This window comes from Salvelinus sp. IW2-2015, linkage group LG19 (genome assembly GCF_002910315.2).
Source record: "Salvelinus sp. IW2-2015 linkage group LG19, ASM291031v2, whole genome shotgun sequence".
NCBI classification, from domain to species: Eukaryota; Metazoa; Chordata; class Actinopteri; order Salmoniformes; family Salmonidae; genus Salvelinus; species Salvelinus sp. IW2-2015.
In genome coordinates, this window is record NC_036859.1 from 30,580,385 (window position 1) to 30,607,172 (window position 26,788).

The 26,788-nt window shown below is 42.9% G+C and overlaps 1 protein-coding gene across 2 annotated transcripts in view; it reads left to right on the forward strand.

Annotated features, from left to right (window-relative positions):
• Positions 1-20,072, forward strand: part of clstn2a (calsyntenin 2a) — a 273,040-nt gene extending 252,968 nt beyond the window's left edge. The window contains exons 9-17 of one of the 2 annotated variants that reach the window (XM_024010315.2): positions 593-755; positions 7,841-8,007; positions 8,328-8,476; positions 12,998-13,209; positions 13,345-13,512; positions 14,073-14,218; positions 14,472-14,592; positions 15,048-15,235; positions 17,275-20,072. In XM_024010315.2, coding sequence (XP_023866083.1) covers positions 593-755; positions 7,841-8,007; positions 8,328-8,476; positions 12,998-13,209; positions 13,345-13,512; positions 14,073-14,218; positions 14,472-14,592; positions 15,048-15,235; positions 17,275-17,454 — 1,494 coding nt within the window. In that variant the 3' untranslated portion in view covers positions 17,455-20,072. The remainder of the gene's footprint in view (positions 1-592; positions 756-7,840; positions 8,008-8,327; positions 8,477-12,997; positions 13,210-13,344; positions 13,513-14,072; positions 14,219-14,471; positions 14,593-15,047; positions 15,236-17,274) is intronic. The other variant, XM_024010316.2, reaches the window with a different exon arrangement.
• Positions 20,073-26,788: the final 6,716 nt, after the last annotated feature.

Consider the following 26,788-nt stretch of genomic DNA (forward strand, 5'->3'; position numbering starts at 1 on the left):
CTCCCTGGAAGTATCTCAACACTAGACACTTGCCAGGGGGGGAACATAACACTATTATTATAAGAGCTGAGCTGGGTCAATTTCCTTTCGATTGGCTGGTGCCTGACTGACTGCTGGGCTGGATTTGACAGGCTTTGGTTCTTCCCCCAGGGAGGTTTTGGAATAAGTTAGTGTTTTGGGCTTAATGAAAAAGTTGTGTGATGGTCCCCTGACTCAGCGCTCGTAAATCCATGTCCCCTTAATGAGCAACTCCTTACAGTTAAACTTCATTAATTATCCTGAGAACAAATTAACAAGAGAGAAGCGGGATGAATCTGAATGAAGTTTAATGTGTTTTTCATTACTGAGATTGAGAGGGAGACTTCCAAACATGCATTGTTGGGTTTGGGCTTTATGATAACCATAAATAAATTGTTAATTTAAGAAATATCATCCACATGGGTTTGTTTGTTACAGTATTATATCTTATTGAATCCAATGAAGTATGAGTATGTGGGAAGGTGATTATCAATGTGCTTAAATACCAACTAGATCTACACAACTCATTGGTGGGTTTAACTCAATGCTAACATCATGTCCCTATGTCTTACAGATCTGTGATAAGGAGTGGCACTACTACGTGATCAACGTGGAGTTTCCTGCCGTGACGCTCTTTGTGGATGGCGTGACCTACGAACCCTACCTGGTGACGGACGATTGGCCCATCCATCCCTCGTCAATCGACACCCAGCTGACAGTGGGTGCCTGCTGGCAAGGTCATTATAGACTCTTATATACTGTCCTGCGTTCATTCCAACTCCTTGAAACTCTGAGGCTGTCCTAATATGGACACCGTACCAGAATAACTATATTTTGTACTGTAAAATAAAGGGAGGGGAGGGAGTTTCTCTTGGATTCAGACATGCTATCTCATAGCAAACAAAGAATGCAGCGGTTTTCAATATCCCAGAAACCCCTGCATATTGGGTTTGATTGAAAAGGGCCCTATTCATGTTTCATATCATGTTTCAGCCATTTCCCTGAGCATTACCAGTGAGGTGTCTTCGTGAAGTTTGAAGGAAGTTGCTAACTAGCTTTATCTCGGTTGCTAACTAGCATTAGCGCATGCTAGCTGTTACCATTAGGGGTGACCCCATTTAGTTGACTGGTCGATAGGCTGTTGGTCGACCGAGATTTCTTGAGTCGAGCAGTGGCAAAAATTGTTCAGGGTGTACAAGACACCTGTCTGATTCGTGCCTGTCTGAGTGGACTGATCCATTGTGGAGGCCATGGGGATGGCACAGTCCATCACTCTAAGACATGTGCTACTTTAATTGTACAGTATATGGTTATATTATGGTAAGAACAACGCTTTTTCCCACGTTGGATAGTGATCGTTGTCCGCAGCACTGTTGAATTGGCGCCTTTTCCTAGACCATGTTGCTATGTGCATAATAGTTAACCAGCATATTGGTGTTGAGAACAATGCAGTGGAGGCAGCAGCGGAGTTAGGAAATGAGGAAACAGCCCTTGACTTAATTGTCTAAGAAAAATGAGGAGAGAGGAAACCCCAACTCGATTAGGCCTATAATCAATAGCCTAACTGTTAAATGTGCCTGGCTTTATAAATCATCTATATACTGTATATCTACAGAACTAAGACAGATCCTGCTTCTGTTTGAGTGTTTGTTTAATAGCCTACTGATTCTGTGAGCACCAAGCCTCACGCAACCACAACATGTCGGATAAACAATTTCACAAATTCGTCTGTTTTTAATCKTTGCAATGCTGTAAAAAGGCTTTACAATTTTTTTGTTAGAACAGCTTCTTTGTTATTACTTATCATGTATTTAGTGTTGTTTACACTGTTCCAAATTGTCTGAAAAATAAAATGTATAATAATAATCTCCTTATTGTAATTATTACTATTATTATTATGATCATCATTATAATAATAAGTAATGTCGTTATCATTTGTGGACTTAATATAGCAGCCTTGTATAACCACCATCAAGCTGTAGGCATCCTGTTAAGTCTTAATAACATAACTTACTTAGGCCTATATTTCTACAGACTATAGGAAAAGGCGGGCTGAACAGGCCCCCATTAACATCGACGGGGCTTTAGAGGAGCGGGTCAAGAGTTTCAAGTTCAATCAATCAAATGTATTTATAAAGCCCTTCTTACATCAGCTGATGTCACAAAGTGCTGTACAGAAACTCCCTAGAAAGGCCAGAACCTAGGAAGAAACCTAGAGAGGAAGCAAGGCTATGAGGGGTGGCCAGTCCTCTTCTGGCTGTGCCGGGTGGAGATTATAACAGAACATGGCCAAGATGTTCAAATGTTCATAGATGACCAGCAGGGTCAAATAATAATAATAATCACAGTGGTTGTAGAGGGTGCAACAGGTCAGCACCTCAGGAGTAAATGTCAGTTGGCTTTTCATAGCCGATCATTCAGAGTATTTTTACCGCTCCTGCTGTCTCTAGAGAGTTGAAAACAGCAGGTCTGGTACAGGTACCACGTCCGGTGAACAGGTCAGGGTTCCATAGCCGCAGGCAGAACAGTTGAAACTGGAGCAGCAGCACGGCCAGGTGGACTGGGGACTGCAAGGAGTCATCAGGCCAGGTAGTGCTGAGGCATGGTCCTAGGGCTCAGGTCCTCCGAGAGAGAGAAAGAGAGAATTAGAGAGAGCATACTTACATTCACACAGGGCACCGGATAAGACAGGAGAAATACTCCAGATATAACAGACTGACCCTAGCCCCCCGACACAAACTATTGCAGCATAAATACTGGAGGCTGAGACAGGAGGGGTTGGGAGACACTGTGGCCCCGTCCGACGATACCCCCAGACAGGGCCAAACAGGTAGGATGTAACCCCCACCCACTTTGCCAAGGCACAGCCTCCACACCACTAGAGGGATATCTCCAACCATAAACTTACCATCCTGAGACAAGGCCGAGTATAGCCCACAAAGATCTCCCCCACGACACAACCCAAGGGGGGGCACCAACCCGGACAGGAAGATCATGTCAGTGACTCAACCCAGTCAAGTGACGCACCCCTCCTAGGGATGGCATGGAAGAGCACCAGTAAGCCATTGACTCAGCCCCTGTAATAGGTTTTGAGGCAGAGAATCCCAGTGGAGAGAGGGGAACCGGCCAGGCAGAGACAGCAAGAGCGGTTCGAGGCTCCAGTGCCTTTCCGTTCACCTTCACGCTCCTGGGCCAGACTACACTCAATCATAGGACCTACTGAAGAGACGAGTCTTCAATAAAGACTTAAAGGTTGAGACCGAGTCTGCGTCTCTCACATGGATAGGCAGACCATTCCATAAAAATTGAGCTCTATAGGAGAAAGCCCTGCCTCCAGCTGTTTGCTTAGAAATTCTAGGGACAATAAGGAGGCCTGCGTCTTGTGACCGTAGCGTACGTGTAGGTATGTACGGCAGGACCAAATCGGAAAGATAGGTAGGAGCAAGCCCATGTAATGCTTTGTAGGTTAGCAGTAAAACCTTGAAATCAGCCCTTGCCTTAACAGGAAGCCAGTGTAGAGAGGCTAGCACTGGAGTTATATGATCATTTTTGGGGGTTCTAGTCAAGATTCTAGCAGCAGTGTTTAGCACTAATTGAAGTTTATTTATTGCTTTATCCGGGTAGCCGGAAAGTAGAGCATTGCAGTAGTCTAACCTAGAAGTGACAAAAGCATGTATTAATTTTTATGTATCATTTTTTGACAGGAACGTTTAGATTTTTGCAATGTTACGTAGATGGAAAAAAAGTTGTCCTTGATACAGTCTTGATATGTTCGTCAAAAGAGAGATCAGGGTCGAGAGTAACGCCGAGGTCCTTCACAGTATTTTTTGAGACAACTGTACAACCATCAAGATTAATTGTCAGATTCAACAGAAGATCTCTTTGTTTCTTGGGACCTAGAACAAGCATCTCTGTTTTGTCGAAGTTTAAAAGTAGAACATTTGCCGCCATCCACTTCCTTATGTCTGAAACACAGGCTTCCAGCGAGGGCAATTTTGGGGCTTCACCATGTTTCATCTAAATGTACAGCTGTRTGTCGTCTGCATAGCAGTGACAGTTAACATTATGTTTCCGAATGACATCACCAAGAGGTAAAATATATAGTGAAAACAATAGTGGTCCTAAAACGGAGCCTTGAGGAACAGCGAAATTTACAGTTGATTTGTCTGAGGACAAACCATCCACAGAGACAAACTGATATCTTTCAGACAGAAAGTTCCTTGGTGTCCACATCACCAACGAACTATCATGGTCCAAACATACCAAGAGTGTCGGGATAAGGGCACGACAAAACCTTTTCCCCCTCACGAGACTGAGAAAATGTGGCATCCCCATATCCTCAAGAGGATACAGCTGCACCATCGAGAGCATCCTGTTCAGTTGCATCACCGCCTGGTATGGCAACTGCTCGGCATCTGACTGTAAGGCGCTACAGAGGGTAGTGCGAATGGCCCAGTATATCACTGGGGCCAAGCTTCCTGCCATCCAGGATCTATATAATAGGCGGTGTCAGAGGAAAGCCCATAAAATTGTCAGAGACTCCAGTCACCCAAGTTATAGACTTTTTTCTCTGCTACCGCACGGAGCGCCAAGTCTAGGACCAAAAGGCTCTTCAACAGCTTCTACCCCCAAGCCATAAGACTGCTGAACAATTAATGAAATCACCACCGTACAATTTACATTGACCCCCCTTCCTTTTTGTACACTGCTGTTACCCGGTGTTTATTATCTATGCATATTCACTTCACCCCCACCTACATGTACAAATTACCTCAACTATCCCCGCACACTGACTCGGTACCGGTGCCCCCTGTATATAACCTCGTTATTCTTATTCTTATTGTGTTACTTTTTCTTATAATTTTTTATTTTAGTCTACTTGGTAAATATTTTCTTAACTCTTCTTGAACTGCACTGTTGGTTAAGAGCTTGTAAGTAAGCATTTCAAGTGTAAAGTCTACACTTGTTGTATTCGGCGCATATGACAAATGAAGTTTGATTTGATTTTAATACCTATATGCTGTAGGCTGCTGTATCAATCATTCATTCATTAATGTCATTACAGAGCATACAAGTCATTCATAATTTGAAATGCAATCAAGCATTTTAGTTTTAAAATAAAATAACAATGCAACCTTTGAATAATTAGCGTAAACAAGAAATAAACCGTTCCGTTTCGGAAATTGCATTCACGAATGAATGTGACTGTTTTTAGTCTTTGCTTTTCAAAAAATMAAAAAATAAAAACGTTACAACTAGTATGCTTATAATTTTTTTAATGTTTGCAATGTTTCAAACAGTCAGAATAATTATATTGTAATCTAACAGCACCTGTTTGGCACACATAATATGCCCGCAGAGCTTCTTACCTTCTTTTTCTTGATCTCCAGTATTTTGTCACAACTAGTAAAATGTATTCCCCAAATCGACCACCCCTTTACCTCCTGAGCAACCAGTAAACAAACATTCCCCCGTTTCCCCAAGTTTTTTTTCACGTCCTCTGCATCCATTTTGGTATCACTTGTTCAGAGTTTGTTATAACCAATTTATTGATGTGATTATGATATGCTATAGGTCAGGCTCTATTGGTCACGTGCATGCGATGCGTACATGTGTCACGTAACGAGAGCAACGGTTGAGGGAAAATGTTATGTTTTTCCTAAACAAATGGGAGATTTCGGTAACAGAACTTTCCAGTCAGAAATGGTTGTATTTACGTTGCAGCTTCAGCAACACGGACAGCACGATAAACACTGTTGTGGTTTGCAGCAGGGAGGAGACATCAGGCAACAATTCTCAGCCCGGCCCGGCACAATCAAATCAATTGTGGTCAGACTCCCTCTAGTCATTTGTGTGTCTTAATTATATCATGAAACAATGCGCTTAAAGCATCACATAAGCTCAGTGAATATAGTTGATTTGATTAACACATAGGATGTGTCTATAAATGGAAAAATACACGTTTGGTAAAAAAAACAGACGACTCTCGGTCGACCTAGTTACCATAGACTTCCAGTCATTGCACTAATGCTAGGTAGCATTGGCTCACGAAACAACCTCTAACATCGAGTCATTCTATTTCAAATCAAGAGGCTCAAGCTTGGAGACATCGAACAGGAAAAACAGGCTGTCAATTCCAGCCGCTTGAAAAGAGGGGGCTAATGATCCCATTTGAACGAAGAAGCACTACTTACCATAGCTTTTATGATTCAAAATAATAATAATGTAAATGTGTTTGCTGGGGGGAGCAGGTCCGCGAGATGGATACAGCTAAATCACATGAGCCCCACTCGAAGCATCGAGGTCCAACGTCAACGGCATTTCCGTGTCATTTGAATTTATTTTAATCTGGCTCCTGATTGCAATTTTCTCTTTGTTCTCCTGTTTCCTCTCTCTTTCCATGAATCTGTGATTGTGTGAGAAAGCCCTGCAGAAGGGATTAAGACAGTCTGAATGGAAGACAAGTTCTTTGGCTATTACAACCCAGTGAAGCTGCTTTAAGCTTCACTAAGCCGCAACTGATAACTTTGCAGACCATTAGTGAACAGGATTGCCTTTCTAAGTACCCACCACCCTGCACACAATCAACAACGTAATGAAGAGACACACGGACTGAAAGGCCCCAGACATCATTTTAGCTCCCCAAATCGAAACGAGATTTGTGACTTGAGACTAGAGCGACAGAGTTATTTGATTTTTTTACCCATTTTTGTTGGGGAAACGTTTATGGGGATTGCTTTGAACGGTGCTCTTCAGCAGAGTAGACAAGCAATGTATGCCGTGTAATTACAAGTATAGTGCAGAGCAACTTTGGCTGGCCTTAGGCCTACTGTCATGTCCTGCCTCTTCTTAACCATAATCTTGAACCTACTCTCTTTTCCTAATACAGCAAAGTCAAACTGTTGATTTAAACTTAATTGCCATCTTTCTCACTGCAGGTGTAAATACTATACAGCCAGATGTGCAGACATGGCATATGCTAGCAGCACTGAGGCCTACACACTGAACGTGTTCAAATGATCCTCTTTTGGTAGGACGATACTGAAATGAGCCTAAAATATGCTCCCTCAATCTGTCCTTCGGTGCCACAACAGTTAATTGATAACGTCATAATAAAATAAAAAAATCAGAAGCAATAAGTCGAGCGGATGCAGGTGGCGAGACCCGGCTCTGGGGCCGTTAGCACGTTACTATAGCGACTGCCAGTTCCATCTGCCAGTGGATCAAAGAGGAAACGCACACATACTCGTCTGAATAAGACAACGGCAGCGTTTCACAGGTCTCATGTCCCTGACGCTCTGAGCCCAAATCTAGCTCACATTGGACATGTTTTTATTTTGTTGTTTTGACAGTCGCTTTAAAAAAAGAAGTGGGGAGAGCAGATGGGAGCTGGCAAACAAAACTGGCTGGCATTTCCGTAGTCACGCTATCGGCTTTATTTTACAGTACTGTTTGGCTTGGTATTTACCTGATGTTTAGGAAATGTGGTAACAAAGGTCACCCTCTGTTAGCCTTTATTGAAACCTTTATTCATAAAGGGTAGTTTTGTTGAAAGGTTAGTTATGTAGGTTCATCTCTTTTCTTAAAGTCTCATTTCTAACTTAGACCGAGTAAATAAAGCGTAAAGGGCTGTATAATAAAGAATTACCAAAGTATATTCTTATATTATAATAGAGGCAGGCACAATATTGCTTTCACCTGCTCTGTAGTTTCAGATCAGAACAGATGAAGGAGAGGACATGATCTCCTCAGAAGCCGTTTTGAGATGCAGCTTTGAACTGAACAAACCTTGAGCTCCCATCCTTCCTCTTTTCTTCCCTAGGTGGTGAGGTGTCCACCCCACGGTTCACCCAGTTCTTCCGGGGCAGTCTGTCTGGACTGACCATCCGGCCAGGGAGGATCGAGACCCAGAAAGTAATCTCCTGTCTACAGGCCTGTAAGGAAGGACTGGATATCCACTCACTGGAGAGCCTGGGCAAGGACATCAAGGTGACAGCTCTGCAGACACACTGGTGCACACACACACACACACACACATACAAACACATATAAACAGAAATAAATCTACAAACACACCTTACCCTTATAAGTCATAACATCTGTGTTCTACAAACAGTACTGTTAGGAGATCTGAAAAATCACCATCAATCTGATGAATATGATTATACTCTTAAGTATTTATTTTTTTAAGGCGATCCATGTAGAAACGGTACAAATCGAGAGGTTCAAGACCTTCGCAAGACATCACAGTAAATTAACTTCACCTCTAGTATCGATGTGTTGATTCATGTGTTCTTCTGTGTGTGCAGTTCCACTTCAACCCAGCCCAGTCGGTGCTGGTGATGGAGGGAGAGGACCTGGAGAGTGTCAACACAGCCATGGCCAAGGTCTCCTACATCAACTCACGCCAGTTCCCCACAGCAGGCCTCAGACGGCTACACATCACCACCACCGTACAGTGAGTATGGAACCCTATAGATGTGTATGTGTACGCACACAAGCAGTAATTGTCTCCCACACACAGACACACACTGTAATCTGTTCTCCCACACACGACACACACTGTAATCTGTCTCCCACACACAGACACACACTGTAATCTGTCCTCCCGACACACAGACACACCACCAGTAATCTGTCTCCCACCACACAGGACACACACTGTATAATCTGTCTCCCACACACAGACACACACTGTAAATCTGTCTCCCACACACAGACACACACTGTAATCTGTCTCCCACACACAGACACACACTGTAATCTGTCTCCCACACACCAGACACACACTGTAATCTGTCTCCCACACACAGACACACACAGTAATCTGTCTCCCACACACAGACACACACTGTAATCTGTCTCCCACACACAGACACATACTGTAATCTGTCTCCCACACACAGACACACACTGTAATCTGTCTCCCACACACATGCTCACACTCCTCAACCTCTTTTCCTCGCTCTCTCACACATAGTTTACAAGCGCAAGACACAGGTGCTTGAGCGCACAGACACAAACATGATTCACACAAAGCACACAGAAAGACTTGTATCACTTCACAGAATGTGTATATCAAGCCTTCATTTGTGTATTTCACACAAACAAATACAGCAGAGGTAAAGAAATGTGGTTCTCTGGGGAAAGAGAGGGGGAAGTGTTTTGATGGTGGGAGAGTGAGAGAAAAGTTAGAGAATCTACTGAGTGAAAGTGGAGTCCTTCAACTGCATGTCCTCAGGTCAGTGTGTGGTGTGTGTGTGGGTGTGGGGGTGTGTGTACATCCGAGTCTCTGCCTTTGCTCTCTGTGTGTCCCCGGGTCAGTGTGTATCCATGTTTGTGGCGCACTGTCGAGGTTAGTGTGTACATGTGTACCTTCCAGGTTGTGTGTGTATGTGTGTTTTCTGGCGCGGCCTGTGGTCTCTCTGTGTCTGATGTGCTAATCAGGAGGGTTAGAGGGGAGAGGCATGTCCCTCTCTTTACATCTCCCCTCAGTAACCACACCATTCCGCCCCACCACGCCACGGCTGAGAGGGCCGCTGGGATGCCGTTGCGCCGTGGTTGCCATGGAGCTGTGGCGCAGGGGCCAACATCTCGTCAGCTGATGATGAGGATATGAATGAGGGCCATGAAGGCAATCTGCTATGTCAGGGTTTCTCACGCCAGAGAGCACTCAGAGAGGGAAAGTTGATCATTAGACAAATATAGCTCTGTTAAGACTGGCTGGCTGATTGGGTGGCTGACTGGGTGGGTGACTGGCGGGTTTGTTTTCTGTCTCTCTCTGTCTCTCTCTCTTTCTGTCTCCCTCTATTCCCGTATCCCCTCTGTGTCTTTCTCTCCCCCTCCTCTAGTCACCATTTCAAGAAAGTTATTTGATTTCAATGCTTTCAATGCTTCAATGATTTCAATGTTTTGCATGTATCTGTAACAGCTCATGTGTTTACGCCATTACCTGAGAGAGAGAGAGAGAGAGAGAGAAGAGAAGAGAAGAGAGAGAGAGAGAGAGAGAGAGAGAGAGAGAGAGAGAGAGAGAGAGAGAGAGAGAGAGAGAGAGAGAGAGAGAGAGAGAGAGAGAGAGAGACGTGTGCAGTCTTATAGGAGTTAATTAAATGTATTGGTAAACAAATGCAGGCCCAAAACAAGACAGGAAGTGAGAGTGATGAGGAGAGAAAGAAACAGTGTGATATAAGAATGAAACAGGCCTAAATAAGAACGGGATGAGAAAGGATTGGGAGAAAAGTCAAAAAGATGTGTGTATGTGTGTGTGTCTGTCTGCGTGTGTGTGCGCCCCTTGTATACGTGTCTTCACCTGTTCACAGTTAAACAGTGAGGGAGGGTCGCCACAATCAAAATGGACGATTGTGTGATAGTGGACTCTTGTCACAAGAGCTGTAATAGGATTATTCTAACTCAGGAAACTCAGACCGCTGCCTTGTATAGAGAGAGCGGCTCCTCCTACTCAGCAGAAATATTTCTATATGTCCCTGGCTGTGTCCCAAACTGAACCCTATACCTACATGTGCACTACTTGTGATCAGGGCTCATAGGGAATATGTAGGCAACAGGGTGTTGTTTGGGAAGCAACCCCTTAGTAGTGTTTCTGGTCAAGTGGCATATATTTAGTGAGGTCCGGATCCCATTGTGACGCAGAGAGCACAATTTGGCAGAGGGACACTATTTGGCATGACAGCCCTAGTTTAGTGTGGAGACTGTGCTACACCCCACAATATTTACCAATGTTGTTCAGGGTAATTGTTGTGGAGTTTCAGACAATTTTGCTTATCAGATAAATCTACACACACGATTGCAGGTGCACGCACGCACGCAGGCACGCAGGACACACCACACACTTCCTATTCAAAGCCAGTTTGTTAGGTAATTATGGAGATCAACTAATCAACATAACACATACAAATACACACAATTTTTTAAATAATTTATTTATTTACCTTTATTTAACCAGAGTAGGCCAGTGAGAACAGTTCTCATTTACAACTGCGCCCTGGGCCAAGATAAAGCAAAGCAGTGAGACAAAAACAACAACACAGAGTTACATGGAATAAACAAACGTACAGTCAATAGAAAGAATAGAAAAATCTGTATGCAGTGTGTGCAAATTAATAAGGAAGGTAAGCAATAAATAGGCCAATAGTAGCGATGTAAATACAATTAGCAATTACACTGGATTGATATATGTGCAGATGAGGATGTGCAAGTAGAAAATACTGGTGTGCATTGACCCTTCTGCACTGGCTGGTCTATGCACACTCACCTGACTATACACACACACACCACACACACACACACACACACACACACACACACACACACACACACACACACACACACACACACACACACACACACACACACTTCTCATACACTGCTGCTACTCTGTTTATTATCTATCCTGATTGCCTAGTCACTTTTACCCCTACCTACATGTACATATTACTTCAACTCCTCGTACCCCTGCACATTGACTTTGTTCCGGTACTCCTTGTATATAGCCACGTTATTGTTATTTTGTGTTACTATTTCCTTTTTTGCTCATTGTTCTTACTTTTTAAGTCATAAGTAAGCCTTTCACGGTAAAGTCCACACCTGTTATATTCAGCGCATTTGACAAATACATTTGATTTGATTTTGATTTGACACACACAACACACACTCTTCCCATTCAAATACATGTAAATACACAGACACACACATACAGTCATCCCATTCAAAGCCAGTCTGTTATTTAGTTAAGGAGAACAATGCATCTAAGTACATGCTTTATTTAGGCCTAGACTTAGTGCAAGTAATTACCATGGGAAAGCAGTCCAATCAGTACTTTTAGCTAGTAAAGCCAGAAGCACTGTTATCATATAAACAAATAGACTGTTTTTAATTAGCGTGGGAAAGTAAATATATGAATAAATAAGTGAGTGAAGAGCACTTTTCACCAACCCTTGAAAAGCGTAATTTCTCGAGGCTTTAGGCGCCAGTGTTTGTATTAATCCTGAGAGACTTCACTCTGCCCCCCTCAAACTGTAATGAAGTTAGACGACAGCCAGCTTGTCTCCCCCAGACTGCCTGGGTGGCAGGGCAGCTCCTCGCTCTGGGGAGGATATCCTTACAATCTAGATCCCAGATCTAGGTTCAGCTTACCCTCCCCAAGTCCTAATCTAGTATGGATAAATGCAAAACTGATCTTAAATCAGTGACTAGGGGCAACTTCGTCTGAGTACTACTTAAACAGTAGTAACTGTGAAAGGTGTCAGAGAGAATGTCACATCCAGAAACAACTCCTAGCCCCTAAGCCCGTACCCCTAGACACAAGTGTGTAGGAGGTAGGTACAGTGAATGTAGAAATATAACATTAAAATGTTTCTTTGTTTGGGGTGTTCATGTCAACCGTTGGCTAAGAAAGTGTTAAATTGTGTTGATGAGAAAATGTGATAATTAGTATACATATGTGAATGTGTTTGTGCGTGTGTTTGTGTGTGTGTTATTGGAAATGGGCAGTTTCGAGCCATCTGTCTCAAAAGCACATCACTCACTCATAAATATTCTGAAATGCGGGAATGTTCGTTGCCAACAGAGACCACTTGCAAAAACAATTTGACAAATATTAGAAGTCCACTTTCACAGTTGCCTCTATCACAATCTGTCTTTACAGTAACTGTCTCTGATCTCTGAAATTAAAAGTGCCAAGTCATTCATTACCAGAAAGAGCATTTAGGCTGTGTCCTCTTGGGTGAAAGCACTCATTAATGGTGCCACACAATGCAATTTATTTCGATTCCAGTATGAAATGGSAATTATGTTCCCCTAATCTCTCTTACCCTCTTGTTCCTTATCTGTAGGCCAATTATCTACTGCCCTGAACAATCATGACCTGAGAAAAATAAGGTGCACTTTTTGCATCATCTGTCAATACACTAATGTCTATCTCCATTTTCTACTGTTTTCTCTTCTCCTCCTGGGAGCTCAGGTGTTTCGGGGAGGACATATGCATCTCCATCCCAGACATTAAGGCTTTAGTAATGGTCCTGCCACCCAGCGAGCCACGGATCACCATCGCTGGTTCAGATCAACTCGTCAGGCCTGCCGCCGACCTGCGTGGAGCCATGGGCGTGGCACCCTTCAAGGAGCTGCGCATCACCAGCACTGTAACCAAGGGTGACGGTGTGCCGTTCAGCGCAGGTGGATGAGGGGGCGGTTACCGTGGATACATGTTGATCAGCATGATGTGATCCCAACTAGTCAAGTTGTAAAAGTGTGTGTCTGTGCTTCCATGTCTGAGTTTGATTTTGTGTGCGTTTGTGTATATGTGTATAGTCTACAGGCCTGGTGTTCTGGAGGCGATGCATAACCTGGATTACTGTGATGTCCTGGTGATCGGAGAGGAGCTCAATCCAGAGCATGAGAGTCTGGAGATTCACCACAGCTCTCTAATGGGGAAACACCTGGACGCCACAAACTCCACCTCAGGAATATCCATATATGGTATGTACAGTTGAAGTCGGAAGTTTACATTTAAATACATTTAAACTCAGTTTTTCACAATTCCTAACATTTAATCCTAGTARAGATTCCCTGTCTTAGGTCAGTTAGGATCACCACTTTATTTTAAGAATGTGAAATGTCAGAATAATAGTAGAGAGAATGATTTATTTCAGCTTTTATTTCTGTCATCACATTCCCAGTGGGTCAGAAGTTTACATACACTCAATTAGTATTTGGTAGCATTGCCTTTAATCTGTTTAACTTGGGTGAAACGTTTCGGGTAGCTTTCCACAAGCTTCCCACAATAAGTTGGGTGAATTTTGGCCCATTCCTCCTCACAGAGCTGGTGTAACGGAGTCAGGTTTGTAGGCCTCCTTGATCGCACACGCTTTTTCAGTTCTGCCCACAAATTTTCTATGGGATTGAGGTCAAGATATTTATATTAGTGTCTTGAGAAAAACACTGGGCCCAGTGCTGAGCCCTGGGGGACACCATCTATATTTGGTTGGGAGCACCAGGGACACCAGTAATAATGCCTTTTCTCCTGTCTTTTTCCCTAGGTGTGGACTCCATGACCCACTATGAGGAGGCACTCAGGCAGGTGCGCTACAGGAACTGGCGCCCGGCGACCCTGACTAACAGGAGGTTCAGGCTCACCTGCTCTGAGCTCAATGGACGCTACACCAGTAATGAGTTTAATTTGGAGGTCAGGGATGAAACGGTTTTCTTTTCTACTTCACCCCCACTCACACATTCTATTCTCTCATATTTCCACCACTGCCGCTCTTCTGTCTTCATACCTATTTTAACACCTCTCTCTCCTTTTCGCACACTCCTGAACACTCTTTCTCGACACATTTCTGCACCGTCACTTATCATTTACCCTTTATCCCTGTCTGTCTTTGTCTGCATCAGTGCCATCTTCATACTGACTGATATGTTCTTTGTCCCGCCCTCAGGTTAGCCTCGTTCACAACGCAGCACCCGTAGAGCATGTCAATCACATGGCTGTCCAATCCCAGTACATGCGGTCGGTGCATCATCCACTGATGGTGCACTCTGTCAATTCCCACATCTCAGGTAAGGCACCCAGCAGCTCGCACGCGCACACACACACGCACAGTGAAGACCTGAGGGTGTGTTTTGTTGAACTGGAGAGGGATCCAGATTAGGCTAAGCCTTCAGATCATACAGACACATGCTGTCTCTGTCTCCCTCTCTCAGTGTCACACACACACATACACAGGACTGAGTGATCCTCCCAAGGGTAGGGAGGACAGAGCACACGGCAGAGGGAACTGGGGATCTCTGCCCTATTGTGTACAGAGAGAACCGAGTGTAGAGACACAACTCAATGGAAAGAATGTGGCAGCAGATTTCTACGGTTTTACCACAAGAACAGAAAGCCAGTCCCTCCATACTTTTTTTATATTACATTAATAATACTAATATACACTACTTTCAATGTAATGAAACAGTGAAGTGATTTTGTAATTTCAGATGAACTTAACTTTTAAACATTTCTCCCCTCACAGGCACCCCTCCAGCTGCCACAGTCGTGGTAGTGATCTGTATCGCCGCCCTGGTGTGTATAGTGGTGCTAGGAATCTACAGGCTCCACAGTACCCACCAGGACAGCTCCAAGAGTGAGGAGGATGGAGCCAAGGACCCAGAGATGGACTGGGACGACTCCACCCTCACCATCACAGTCAACCCTATGGAGGTGAGAGGACATTACACAAAGGAATTCCCAGAGAAGGCATTGTCAACTAAAATCAACTCCAAAGCCCTTGTGAAGATCTGAATTGATGAGACCTATTGAATTGACTGAATATGTGTAGGGGTTGAATGATTAGGCCTACTCTAGGTCTAGTGGAATGGCTAGGGGTTGATTTGTGACTGGGTTTTATTACATGTATTTCATAACATTTATTACGTCGAAACTGTTTTGGTATTATATTTAGGGATTGGGTTTTGTAGCAGGGACATTATTTTTGTCCTTTAATAAGTTATATTATCAATGAGCACCTGTAGGGAGGATTTCTGATCTATAGCTTTTAAGTGTTCAGGTAGGCCTCCGCACAACAACAAACATAAATAGGATGGGTGCTCGACAACAATGACAGAAATCCAACAAAGGCTTGCCAAGAAAAAACTGCCAAAAAGACTAATTCAAGGTGTTGGTGATTGGTGAGAAGTAGGCATTGGTCTGAAGCCCGAAAAAGAAAGTAAATTCAAGTGAGCACCACAATGCCTATCCCACCCATGCTCTACCAAGGTTTTCCAGCACACAGCTTTGACCTACTACAGTAGCTATGTCGGTCTATTGTACTTCAAACAATGTGTATGCAAGTTGCTTAGGATTCAAACCTTCTTAAACAGTAACTTTCTAGCTAGCTAACAAAGCTCTGTCAAATTGGTTGTTGATCATTGCTAGACAGCCATTTTCAAGTTTTGCCATAGATCTTCAAGTAGATTAAAACTGTAACTCGGCCACTCAGGAACATTCACTGTCTTCTTGGTAAACAACTCCAGTGTAGATTTTGCCTTATGTTTTAGGTTATTGTTCTGCTGAAAGGTGAATTCATCTCCCAGTGTCTGTTGGAAAGCAGAGAGAACCAGGTTTTCCTCTAGGATTTTGCCTGTGCTTATCTCCATTCCATTTCTTTTTTAATCCTGAAAAATGACCCAGTCCTTAACGATTATAAGCATACCCATAACATGATACAGCCACCACTATGCTTGAAAATATGGAGAGTGGTATTCAGTAATGTGTTGTATTGAATTTGCCCCAAACATAACACTTTGTATTCAGGACAGAAAGTAAATTGCTTTGCCACATGTTTTGCAGTATTACTTTAGTGCCTTGTTGCAAAGAGGATGCATGTTTTTGAATATGTTTATTCTGTACAGGCTTCCTTCCACTCTCACTTTCTCCTATCACAGACATTGAATTCTGTAAATGTTTTAAAGTCACCATTTACCAATAGGTGCAAGGCATTAAAAAAACTCCCTGGTCTTTGTGGTTGAATCTGTGTTTGAAACTCACTGCTCGAGTGAGGGACCTTACAGATAATTCATTGTATTTGGGGTACAGAGATTAGGTAGTCATTCAAAAAATCCATGCAATTTATTAAGCACATTTCTACTCCTGAACTTATTTAGGCTCGCCACAACAAAGGGCTTGAATAGTTATTGACTGAAGACATTTCAGCTTTTCATTTTTAATTCATTGGTAAAAAATGTCAGTGGTAAAAATTCCACAATCTAAATGTAATCCATTTAAAATTCCTTCTGTAACACAAATATTTGGGTGCCTGTGAAAGCGGCGGTATAGAGACCCTAAAAAATGTAGGGTAATAGAAATGAGGAGAGTGAAAAATCATTGTTTAGCCCCTTAGGATCCATGGTGTCTAAGATTGTTCCTATTATTATTTTTTTGTACTATTATTTTCCATTCACCTTGAATCATGTTATTTACATTGCTGTGTCTCAGTAAACCACTAGGCTATAAATAGGAGCTAAGTGCAATGCAGGTAACACTGAGGAAGATGTCAACTTGACATCATGTCATTCACCTGAACAATGGATTAAAGTGAGCTAAAATAAATAAATCTCTACCATTTTTGTTGAGCGCTCCAACTCTCTGCCTTGAATGAGTCATTTTGGAAGTTTTTACTGGCCTTATGTTACAGTATCTTTAAAGTGTCTTCTGCATATTGGAAGAGTAATTCTGTGTTCCACTGTGTCCTTTTCCCGTAGAACGTCGGAGAGCCTCAGACGGTAAATGAGGAAGAGGAAGATGAACAGGCAGGCGACATCACGAGTGCAGAGTCTGACGACAGTGATGAAACAGAGGAAGAGGAGGACGACGAGAGGGAAGTGAAGGAGAGCAAGCCGAAGAGCAAGCTGGAATGGGATAGCTCTTCGATAACATATTAATCTTTCACGCATGCGCACATGCACATACACACACCCCAACATATACAGAATTTGCTGAAAGTCGGTCAATCAGTTGTGAAAATAGCTACCCATCAAATTTGCCACTGTCCAATGTTTTATGAAATGTCGCACTCTTCTGGTCAAAATAAGGTATTACACACAAAAGGTTTCATTGTTTTCTGACTACCCAGTAGAGCTTATTTTCTCATATTTTGGTGTAACTAATTGTTCCTATTTAAAACCACCATTGACAACACAATAGGTAGGGCCAATTGAAAATTCAGTTGCACAAGCACATTTCCACCTTATATCCAATGGCTCGTTCATCTGTGTTTCATTATTTCTGGGTTTGGACACGAAACATTGGACAGCACATTTTCGTCTTATCTTCCTCAATTGCTGTTGAGTTACTAATACAAAAAGATCGTTGAAGGCATTCATTGTAAATTGTATGTACCTTCTTTTGCATTAATACAAAATTATGCATTTCTTTGGATTTTAAGATTGTATTTTATTCATTTGAAATCTTGGAAATATGTTTGAGGTCTTCTGAAAAACAGACTTAAAATTATCATTAGCATATTTAATTTAAGGTATTTTAAGAGCCAATGTATTTACAAAACTAATTTTGAACATTTTAATAGTCTCCTTTTTCTTTCTGTCTGCCTGGTTCGTGTTCTTGGACATATGAAAAAAAGAGAAGTTCCTGTATGTTTTTATAAATCCCTCGTGAATATAGCAGGTAGTGTAGCTGAACTATCATTCACCTTGGGCTTCGTTCAATCCGTGGCGTTGAAGACCTGCGCTTCAACACGCAACAGATGTAAGGGCAATGTTCGCAGAGATTGCATTCACGGTAAACGCTGCATAGGATGGCTCAATTACCTTTACCAATCGCACTATAGCGCAAATCTTCAGCGCTACGGATTGAATCGAGCCCCTTGTCTCCCACCTACCTCTCTTCAAACTGTATGTTTAAACTTGCTTGCATCAGAGGCAGGGCATTTTGAGTAGTCGAGTTTCTCCTAACCACAGATCTAGGATCAGCTTACCCTCCTTCAACTAACTTTAACCATTAGAAAGGAAAATGCAAAACTGATCTTAGATCAGCACTCATGGTCATGCCTCTATCTGTATTTGCCATTGACTTGTGTCCATCTACTTCTTAGGCTGAGATGAGGGCCTGAGAATAGACACTTAACGGGATAGTTAACCCCATAATAAAGTTTGTCCGTTGTTTTTATACATCAAAAGTGGTATAAAATCCATAAGTTGTGTAAATGTTTCATGCCATCTGTTGTTTAAAACAAGGAATATGCGTCTGACAGCTCATTTTGGGGTGAACTATCCCTTTAGTCACCACCAGAGGGCAACATCATACAAAATCCCTATTCTCGGTTTGACAGGTTGGCATTTTTAGCCTGGGCACAGAGACAATTTATCACATTCTCTTTGGCTGTCTTTACACAGGCAGCCCATTTTTGGGGACCCGACCCAAATTCACATATAAATATGAGTTATGGAGCTGACACTCATTGAAAGCAAGTCTAAGAAGCGGTAGTTCAGTTCTATGTGCACTTTTTCTATGCTTCCCGTTCTTAAGTTTTGTTTTTGTACACCAGCTTCAAACAGCTGAAAATACGATATATTTGGTTATGGAAAATATATTTCAAAGCGATTTAGATGGTAAAATTATTCTCTACACAATGACTGCTTGTTTTGTCAATTTCACAAACTGAAATTAGGCAAATTTTAGAAACCAGGAAATGGAGCAATTTCTGCACATGGCACCTTTCAAACTTGTGGAAAGCCTGTGTTAAATCATTGTTCATATATTAATTGGTATTTTGACCAATCAGATCAGCTCTGAAAAATATCTGATATGAAAAGATCTGATTGGTCAAATGACCAATTAGTGGAAACCCCCAAAATGGGCTGCCTGTGTAAACACAGTCTTTGGATGCATCTCAAAGGGCTGAATTGTCCATCGAAAACACCAGTAAGGTGAAAGCAAACTGGTGGGTGCCATTGCCTACCCAAATTTTGCTTTCACCAGCTCACTTCATGTCCATACAGATTAAGGAAAGGAGACAAAGAGAGGAATCCACTTCTGACAATTGAGATACCCTCTCATGTTGTTGTTGTTCTATGATAAACCACCTCTGTCAGGAGTGCCACTGTAAGAGACCAGAAACTATTGATCCTCACGCTCATTCTCTGGTGGCCTATAACAGGGCTGCTGTAGCTGAATCTAGCCAACTCCTTTCTGACTCCTTGATTTTCCCAGAATGCCACTCTAAACTCTGCATCCGTTACATGTTTATGTCTGTAGCAGTGGTTAGAACTCTTCCCCGTCGGCCTTAATGCCTGTGGTTGTGATGTCATCATCGTGAGACGCGCCTTTCCCATTGCCTTGTTTCACCCCATCTTTACACCAAGTGTGTCATAGAGGAGTAAAAATAAACTTTTGCATATAAACTGTGTCAAAACAGTTAAAGACAGTTATTTTATATATATGTTTCATTTATTTTTGTTTTTGTAAAGTTTTTTTTTCTTTCTCTTTGATGGTCACGGCAGCACTTTCTGTACATTGACCAATAAAGACTTGTTTTAGAATCTACAGTATATGTGTCTTCTCTCTATATGTGAGGACAAGAATGTGTGATGTCCTGACTGGCTGCCTCGTAACCTAGTATGCCTAGAATTGTATAAGGAATTTTATAGGCTACATTTTACAGTGCGACTGTGCTCCAATTTGACTGGGGATAGCTTTATTTGTGACCTACAGGTACAAATTATAATTGTGCAATAGCAGAGCATAAGAGAGTTACAATCGTAGATTTTTTTGTGTTAGCAATTAGACATTGTTCTTAGGGGGGGCTAGTTACCCCTTAGTACCCTAATGTTGGTGCTAGCAAGCAAGCTAGGTTGAGCTAGGTATCAACAGCCAATTCAATAGGGTTTGGAAAATAGTGCGCTTCAATAAAAATGCGATCTCGCGGAGTATTTGCATAAAGTTCAGTTCTCTCCAAAGTTGGTACCGCTCTGTTCACGTCCCTCGCCCATGATCACGTCGCCCAACGGTCCCCCGCTCCTTCATTAAAAAATAATGAATGGGCTTCCGTTGTTTCACCCGTTGCACCACTCGCTGTGCCCGGTCTAAGGCACTGCATCTCAGTGCAAGAGGCGTCACTACAGTCCCTGGTTCGAATCCAGACTGTATCACATCCGGCCGTGATTGGGAGTCCCATAGGGCGGCGTACAATTGGCACAGCGTCGCCCGGGTTTGGCTGGGGTAGGCTGTCATTGTAAATAAGAATTTGTTCTTAACTGACTTGCCTAGTTAAATAAAGGTTACATTTTAAACTAAATATACAAAAAAATCTACTGTATGTGGATCTTGTTTGAAGCTGTAGGCTTTTTCATGAAAAACAGCCTACATAAATAGATGGGCTGCATTTCAGTTTCAGCTCAGATCGCCCACATCTTGTGCAGCAACAACTTGCACGGAGAAAATGTTTGCCCATGCTATAGTCTCTCACCTACACTGCCCATCATGTGCCAAAGGYCTCCACAGAGCATTCCCTCTCCTCTGTGGCCACTTCATATGCGAACCGGGCATGAGCGCCATTGAGAGGGATGGCTACTGTGAGGACGCGCAGTCACACGGCCAATGCCCTGAGTGCCACAAACTGTTTCCCAACCTACCCTGTTCAGAGTGGGACTTCCCGAGCAACCCACTGGTAGGACACGTCCTCCAGCACCTGACAGAGCAGAACGATATGGCCGTGAGACAGAGTCAACCCGGGGGGAGGAGGACCCTGGTAGCTTGTGCCACATGGGCAGGCGAGCAGTGAAATTCTGCCAGACCTGCGAGCTCAATTACTGCTAGAAATTCCTGAAGAACCTTCACACCCGGGCCCATACCGTTCTCATGTTTTATTGGCGCCCATTATGGAGTGCTGTACACAGTGCCCGCGTCATTTGGAGCGCTCCATGACGCACTACTGTTTCAGTGATGGAACAGGAGATTGCGAGGAGTGTATTCATTTTAAAAATATACATTTTTTACAGCTCCGCACCGATAGCCTTGGCGACAACACCGCAGAGGTTTAAAACAAGGTGACTGGACCGAGAATGACATAATCTCACCTGCTCCAATGGTCTCTTTTCTATGCATGTCTTCCAATGAATTTTTCATGGAAAGATTTTTCATTTTCATATACAGTATGGCACAATAAAAAGACATGCATTTCAAAAATGACAGAGAAATACAGGTGAGCACAGTAGTGCATCATCATTCCTGTCCATATCATTATAGTCATAACAGTTGAGAAAGCATTCGGTCTATACTAGCAAGCACAATGAGGCAGACTGAAGTTTGATAACAATAAACACAGCCAGAAAAGGAATGATGAGATCTCAGCCTCATAGATGATGCTTTGTAGGCTACATCTCGAAAAATAATTACATTACAGCTTCTCGGTTGTTTACATTGTGGCGGGAGCCTCAGCCTAATCGCATCATTACTGATAATGTTAATTAGAAACTCCAAAACCTTGGCCAGACAGCAAATGTTAACAGTCAATTACTGTATCCCCTTGATGGTCGTTGAGGTTAATTGCATTTGTATYAGTGGGCTGTTAAAACCCAATGATGAGGCACAACCGGTGTTATTGTGAAGCATGCTGCCTGCATGGCCAATGGCTTTGTCCTTGTCTTCCATTTCTAACTAATAACTCATCTCTCAGCCTCACCAATGTAAACGACCATAGACGAGAGATAAATCTAAAGTCATTGTAGTTACAGAGATGAAGTCGACCCAAGAGCAGATATGTTCCCATAACTCACTGCACGGGTAGTATTAAGTGAACAATCTTGACCACATCAGTTGAGGGCCTACCAAGACCACAGTTATAGCCAAGTTATCCCTCACAAATGCAAGTGACGCTACAGCATCCAAATAAAATACAGTGCATTATGGAAAGTATTGAGACCTCATGACTTTTTCCACATTTTGTAACGTTACAGCCTTATTCTAAAATTGTTTAAATWGTTTTTTCTCTCATCAATCTACACACAATACCCCCATAATGGCAAAGCAAAAACAGACATTAATACATTTCTGCAAATGTATTAAAAAATAAAAACATAAATATCTAATTTACATAAGTATTCAGACCCTTTACTCAGTACTTTGTTGAAGCAGCTTTGGTAGTGATTACAGCCTCAAGTCTTCTTGGGTATGACGCTACAAGCTTGGCACACCTGTATTTGGGGAGTTTCTCCCATTCTTCTCTGTAGATCCTCTCAAGCTCTTTCAGGTTGGATGGGGAGTGTTGCTGCACAGCTATTTTCAGGTCTCTCCAGAGATGTTTGATCGGTTCATGTCTGGGCTCTGGTTGGGCCACTCAAGGCTACTCAGAGACTTGTGCCGATGCCACTCCTGCATTGTCTTGGCTGTGTGCTTAGGGTTGTTGTSCTGTTGGAAGGTGAAGCTTTCCCCCAGTCTGAGGTCATGAGCGCTCTGGAGCAGGCTTTCATCAAGGATCTCTCTGTACTTTGCTCCGTTCATCTTTCCCTTGATCCTGACTAGTCTCCCAGTCCCTGCCACTGAAAAACATCCTCATAGCATGATGCTGCCACCACCATGCTTCACCGTAGGGATGGTGCCAGATCTCCTCCAGACGTGATGCTTGGCATTCAGGCTAAAGAGTTCAATCTTGGTTTCATGAGAACAGAGAATCTTGTTTCTCATGGTCTGAGAGTCCTTTAGGTGCCTTTTGGCAAACACCAAGCGGACTGTCATGTGCCATTTACTGAGGAGTGGCTTCTGCCACTCTATCATAAAGGCCTGATTGGTGGAGTGCTGCAGAGATGGTTGTCCTTCTGGAAGGCTCTCCCATCTCCACAGAGGAACTCTGGAGCTCTGTTAGAGTGAGAATCAGGTTCTTGGTCACCAGTTTGGCTAGGCGGCCAGATCTAAGAAGATTCTTGGTGGTTCCAAACTTCTTCCATTTAAGGCCACTGTGTTCTTGGGGACCTTCCGTGCTTCAAGAAATGTTTTGGTACCTTCCACAGATTTCGAAGCTCTACAATTCCTTCGACCTCATGGTTTGGTTTTTGCTTTGACATGCACTGTCAACTGTGGGACCTTATATAGACAGGTGTGTGCCTTTCCAAATCATGTCCAATCAATTGAATTTACCACAGGCGGACTCCAATCAAGTTGTAGAAACATCTCAAGGATGATCAATGAAAACAGGATGCAGCTGAGCTCAATTTCGAGTCTCATAACAAAGGGTCTGAATACTTACGCAAATAAGGTATTTCTGTTTTTTATTTTTAACAAATCAATTTTAGAATAAGGCTGTAATGTAACAAAATGTGGAAAAAGTTAAGGGGTCTGAATAGTTATATATGCACTATATATCCCTCTTCAGTTCGATTTGTTCCTACCTTTCCCCCCTTTTTTTCTTTTTACAGCTTTCTTCTCAGTAGCTCCAATAGACTTCTCACTAGATCCAATAGACTTCTCACTAGATCCAATAGACTTCTCAGTAGCTCCAATAGACTTCTCAGTAGCCCAATAGACTTCTCAGTCTCCAATAGACTTCTCACTAGATCAATAGACTTCTCAAGTAGCTCCAATAGACTTCTCAGTAGCTCCAATAGACTTCTCAATAGACTTCATATATAGACTTCTAGTAGCTCAATAGACTCTAGTAGCTCCAATAGACTTCTCACTAGATCAATAGACTTCTCAGTAGCTCCAATAGACTTCTCAGTAGATTCCAATGAAGACTTCTCAGTAGCTCCAATAGACTTCTCAGTGATCCATAGACTTCTCAGTAGATCCAATAGACTTCTCAGTAGATCCAATAGACTTCTCAGTAGCTCATAGACTTCTCACTAGATCCAATAGATTCTACTAGATCCAATAGACTCTCACTAGGAAAGTAACACTGGAAGAACAATTGACTGTTTATAAAAGAATCAGTCCAAAGCATTGCCCCAAAGCGATTATATTTCAGTATTCCCAGGTCGGCATGCGTAGAATACAAAGATGTACTTACGAAGAAGGCAGAAGAGGGAGAGCACTACTATCTTGGGCTGGGAGAGGATCACGTGAGATATATTTAAACCGTTATAAAAGGCATCCAGTATTGCCTCTCTCCTCAAGTTTAATGTCACTGCCGTACAGTATGTATCACAGGACCAGTCCACACTTCTAATGAAATCTATATACAGTTCCCTGATTCTTGTATCTGTATCTCTATGTCTCTCGGCCGGTTGATCCATCAATCCATCCATTTGTGTGCGTGTCCTTTCTTGTCCTTTCCTGTGCAGGTCCTGTCCCAGGTCTAATCCGTCACATCCGTTCATCCTCTGGACGGAGCTGCCGTTTATGGGTCACAATTTATTAAGCTATTCACTTTTATGACCATTCCTTCACCATCACAGACATGCCTTGAGCCCACGGATAGACCCTGGATGGGTACTGGTGGACATACACACACAGGCACACACAGACACACACACACACACCCAACACACACACACAGCATATCTGCACAAACACACAAGCACACACACAGGCACACCAAAACACACATATATGCACAAACACACAAGCACACACACAGGCACACACACAAACACGCACAGGTAAACATACACAGGCACACATATACATAAACACACCTGCGCACACAAACACACATTAGCACACACATATATGCACAGACACACACACACACACACACACTCTCTTACAGATACTGCACACACACAGTCCCTCGCCTCATCTGAGGTCATAAAAACAGGGATCTATTACTGAGCTTGAGTGGCCGTGCATGTCATCTACCAGAACCATACGGGACATAACACACACAAATCACACACCTACTATTCACCACTAAGGGCACTGAGCTGTGTTTGTTTGGTGTGTGTGTGTAAATGTTTTTCAGTGGAAATAAACGTCATGTTGATGATTACACAATTCCATAGGCGAAGGTTGGTGTCTTTTAAGAGTGTTACCGTAAAAATACACAGATTAAATGGACTGAAATGTTATGTAATTGTGTGTGTAAGTGTAGTGCATGTGTATATAACTATGTGTACTTGGTGTGTACATGGTGTCTGTGTTTTTACGAGTGTGCATGCGTGTGTTCACTGAAGCAGGGCAGGTTAGATCTCATTAAATGCTCTTCCTGGCAACAAGGGGGATAACCTTATTTGAGATTCTCCAGTGCTGTAAGAGAACACATACGCCAAATGTACAGTACATAGTTCCAATCTAAGGTGACTTGTGTTCTGGAGTGTTGGCACGAGAATGCTTTGTTGGTGTGGGAAATCAAACCAGCGAAAACGTGTCACTGGCACTAGAACACCAATGAAATTGGTATTGAAGTTTTGGAACACAGTTCCATATTAAAATAAATGACAACAGTAGTTGCAAAACAATTCCCTTGTCTGTCTGACTGACTGACTTGTCTGTCGGTCTGGTCTGTCTGACTGGTCTGTCTGTCGGTCTGTCTGTCGGTGTCTGTCTGTGTCTGACTTGTCTGTCTGTGTCTGTTCTAATAGTTTTTGTAACTTGAGAGGTGTGTATGTGTTTGTGCTATAGATAGACACACAGACAGACAGACAGACACACAGACACAAGACACACAGACACACAGACACACAGACCCAGACACAGACACACAGACACAGACACACAGACAGACACACAGACAGACACACAGACAGACACACAGACAGACACACACACACACGACAAGTCCGCCCAGACAGACAAGTCAGACACAGACAGACAAGTCAGACACAGACAGACAAGTCAGACACAGACAAGACAGTCAGACACACAGACAGACAAGTCAGACAAGTCAGACAAGTCAGACAACAGACAGACAAGTCAGACAAGTCAGACAAGTCAGACCAGTCAGACACAGACAGACAAGTCAGACACAGACAGACAGACAGACACACACACACAGACACGACAACACACACAGACAGACACCACACACACACACACAGACACACAACACCACAGACAAGTCAGACACAGACAGACAAGTCAGACACAGACAGACAAGTCCAGACACAGACATACAAGTCAGACACAGACAGACAAGTCAGACACACAGACAGACAAGTCAGACACAGACAGACAAGTCAGACCAGACAGCAAGTCAGACACAGACACGACAGACAGTCAGACACAGACAGACAAAGTCAGACACGTCAGACAAGTCAGACAAGTCAGACAAGTCAGACAAGTCAGACACAGCAGACCAGACAAGTCAGACAAGTCAGACAGTCAGAC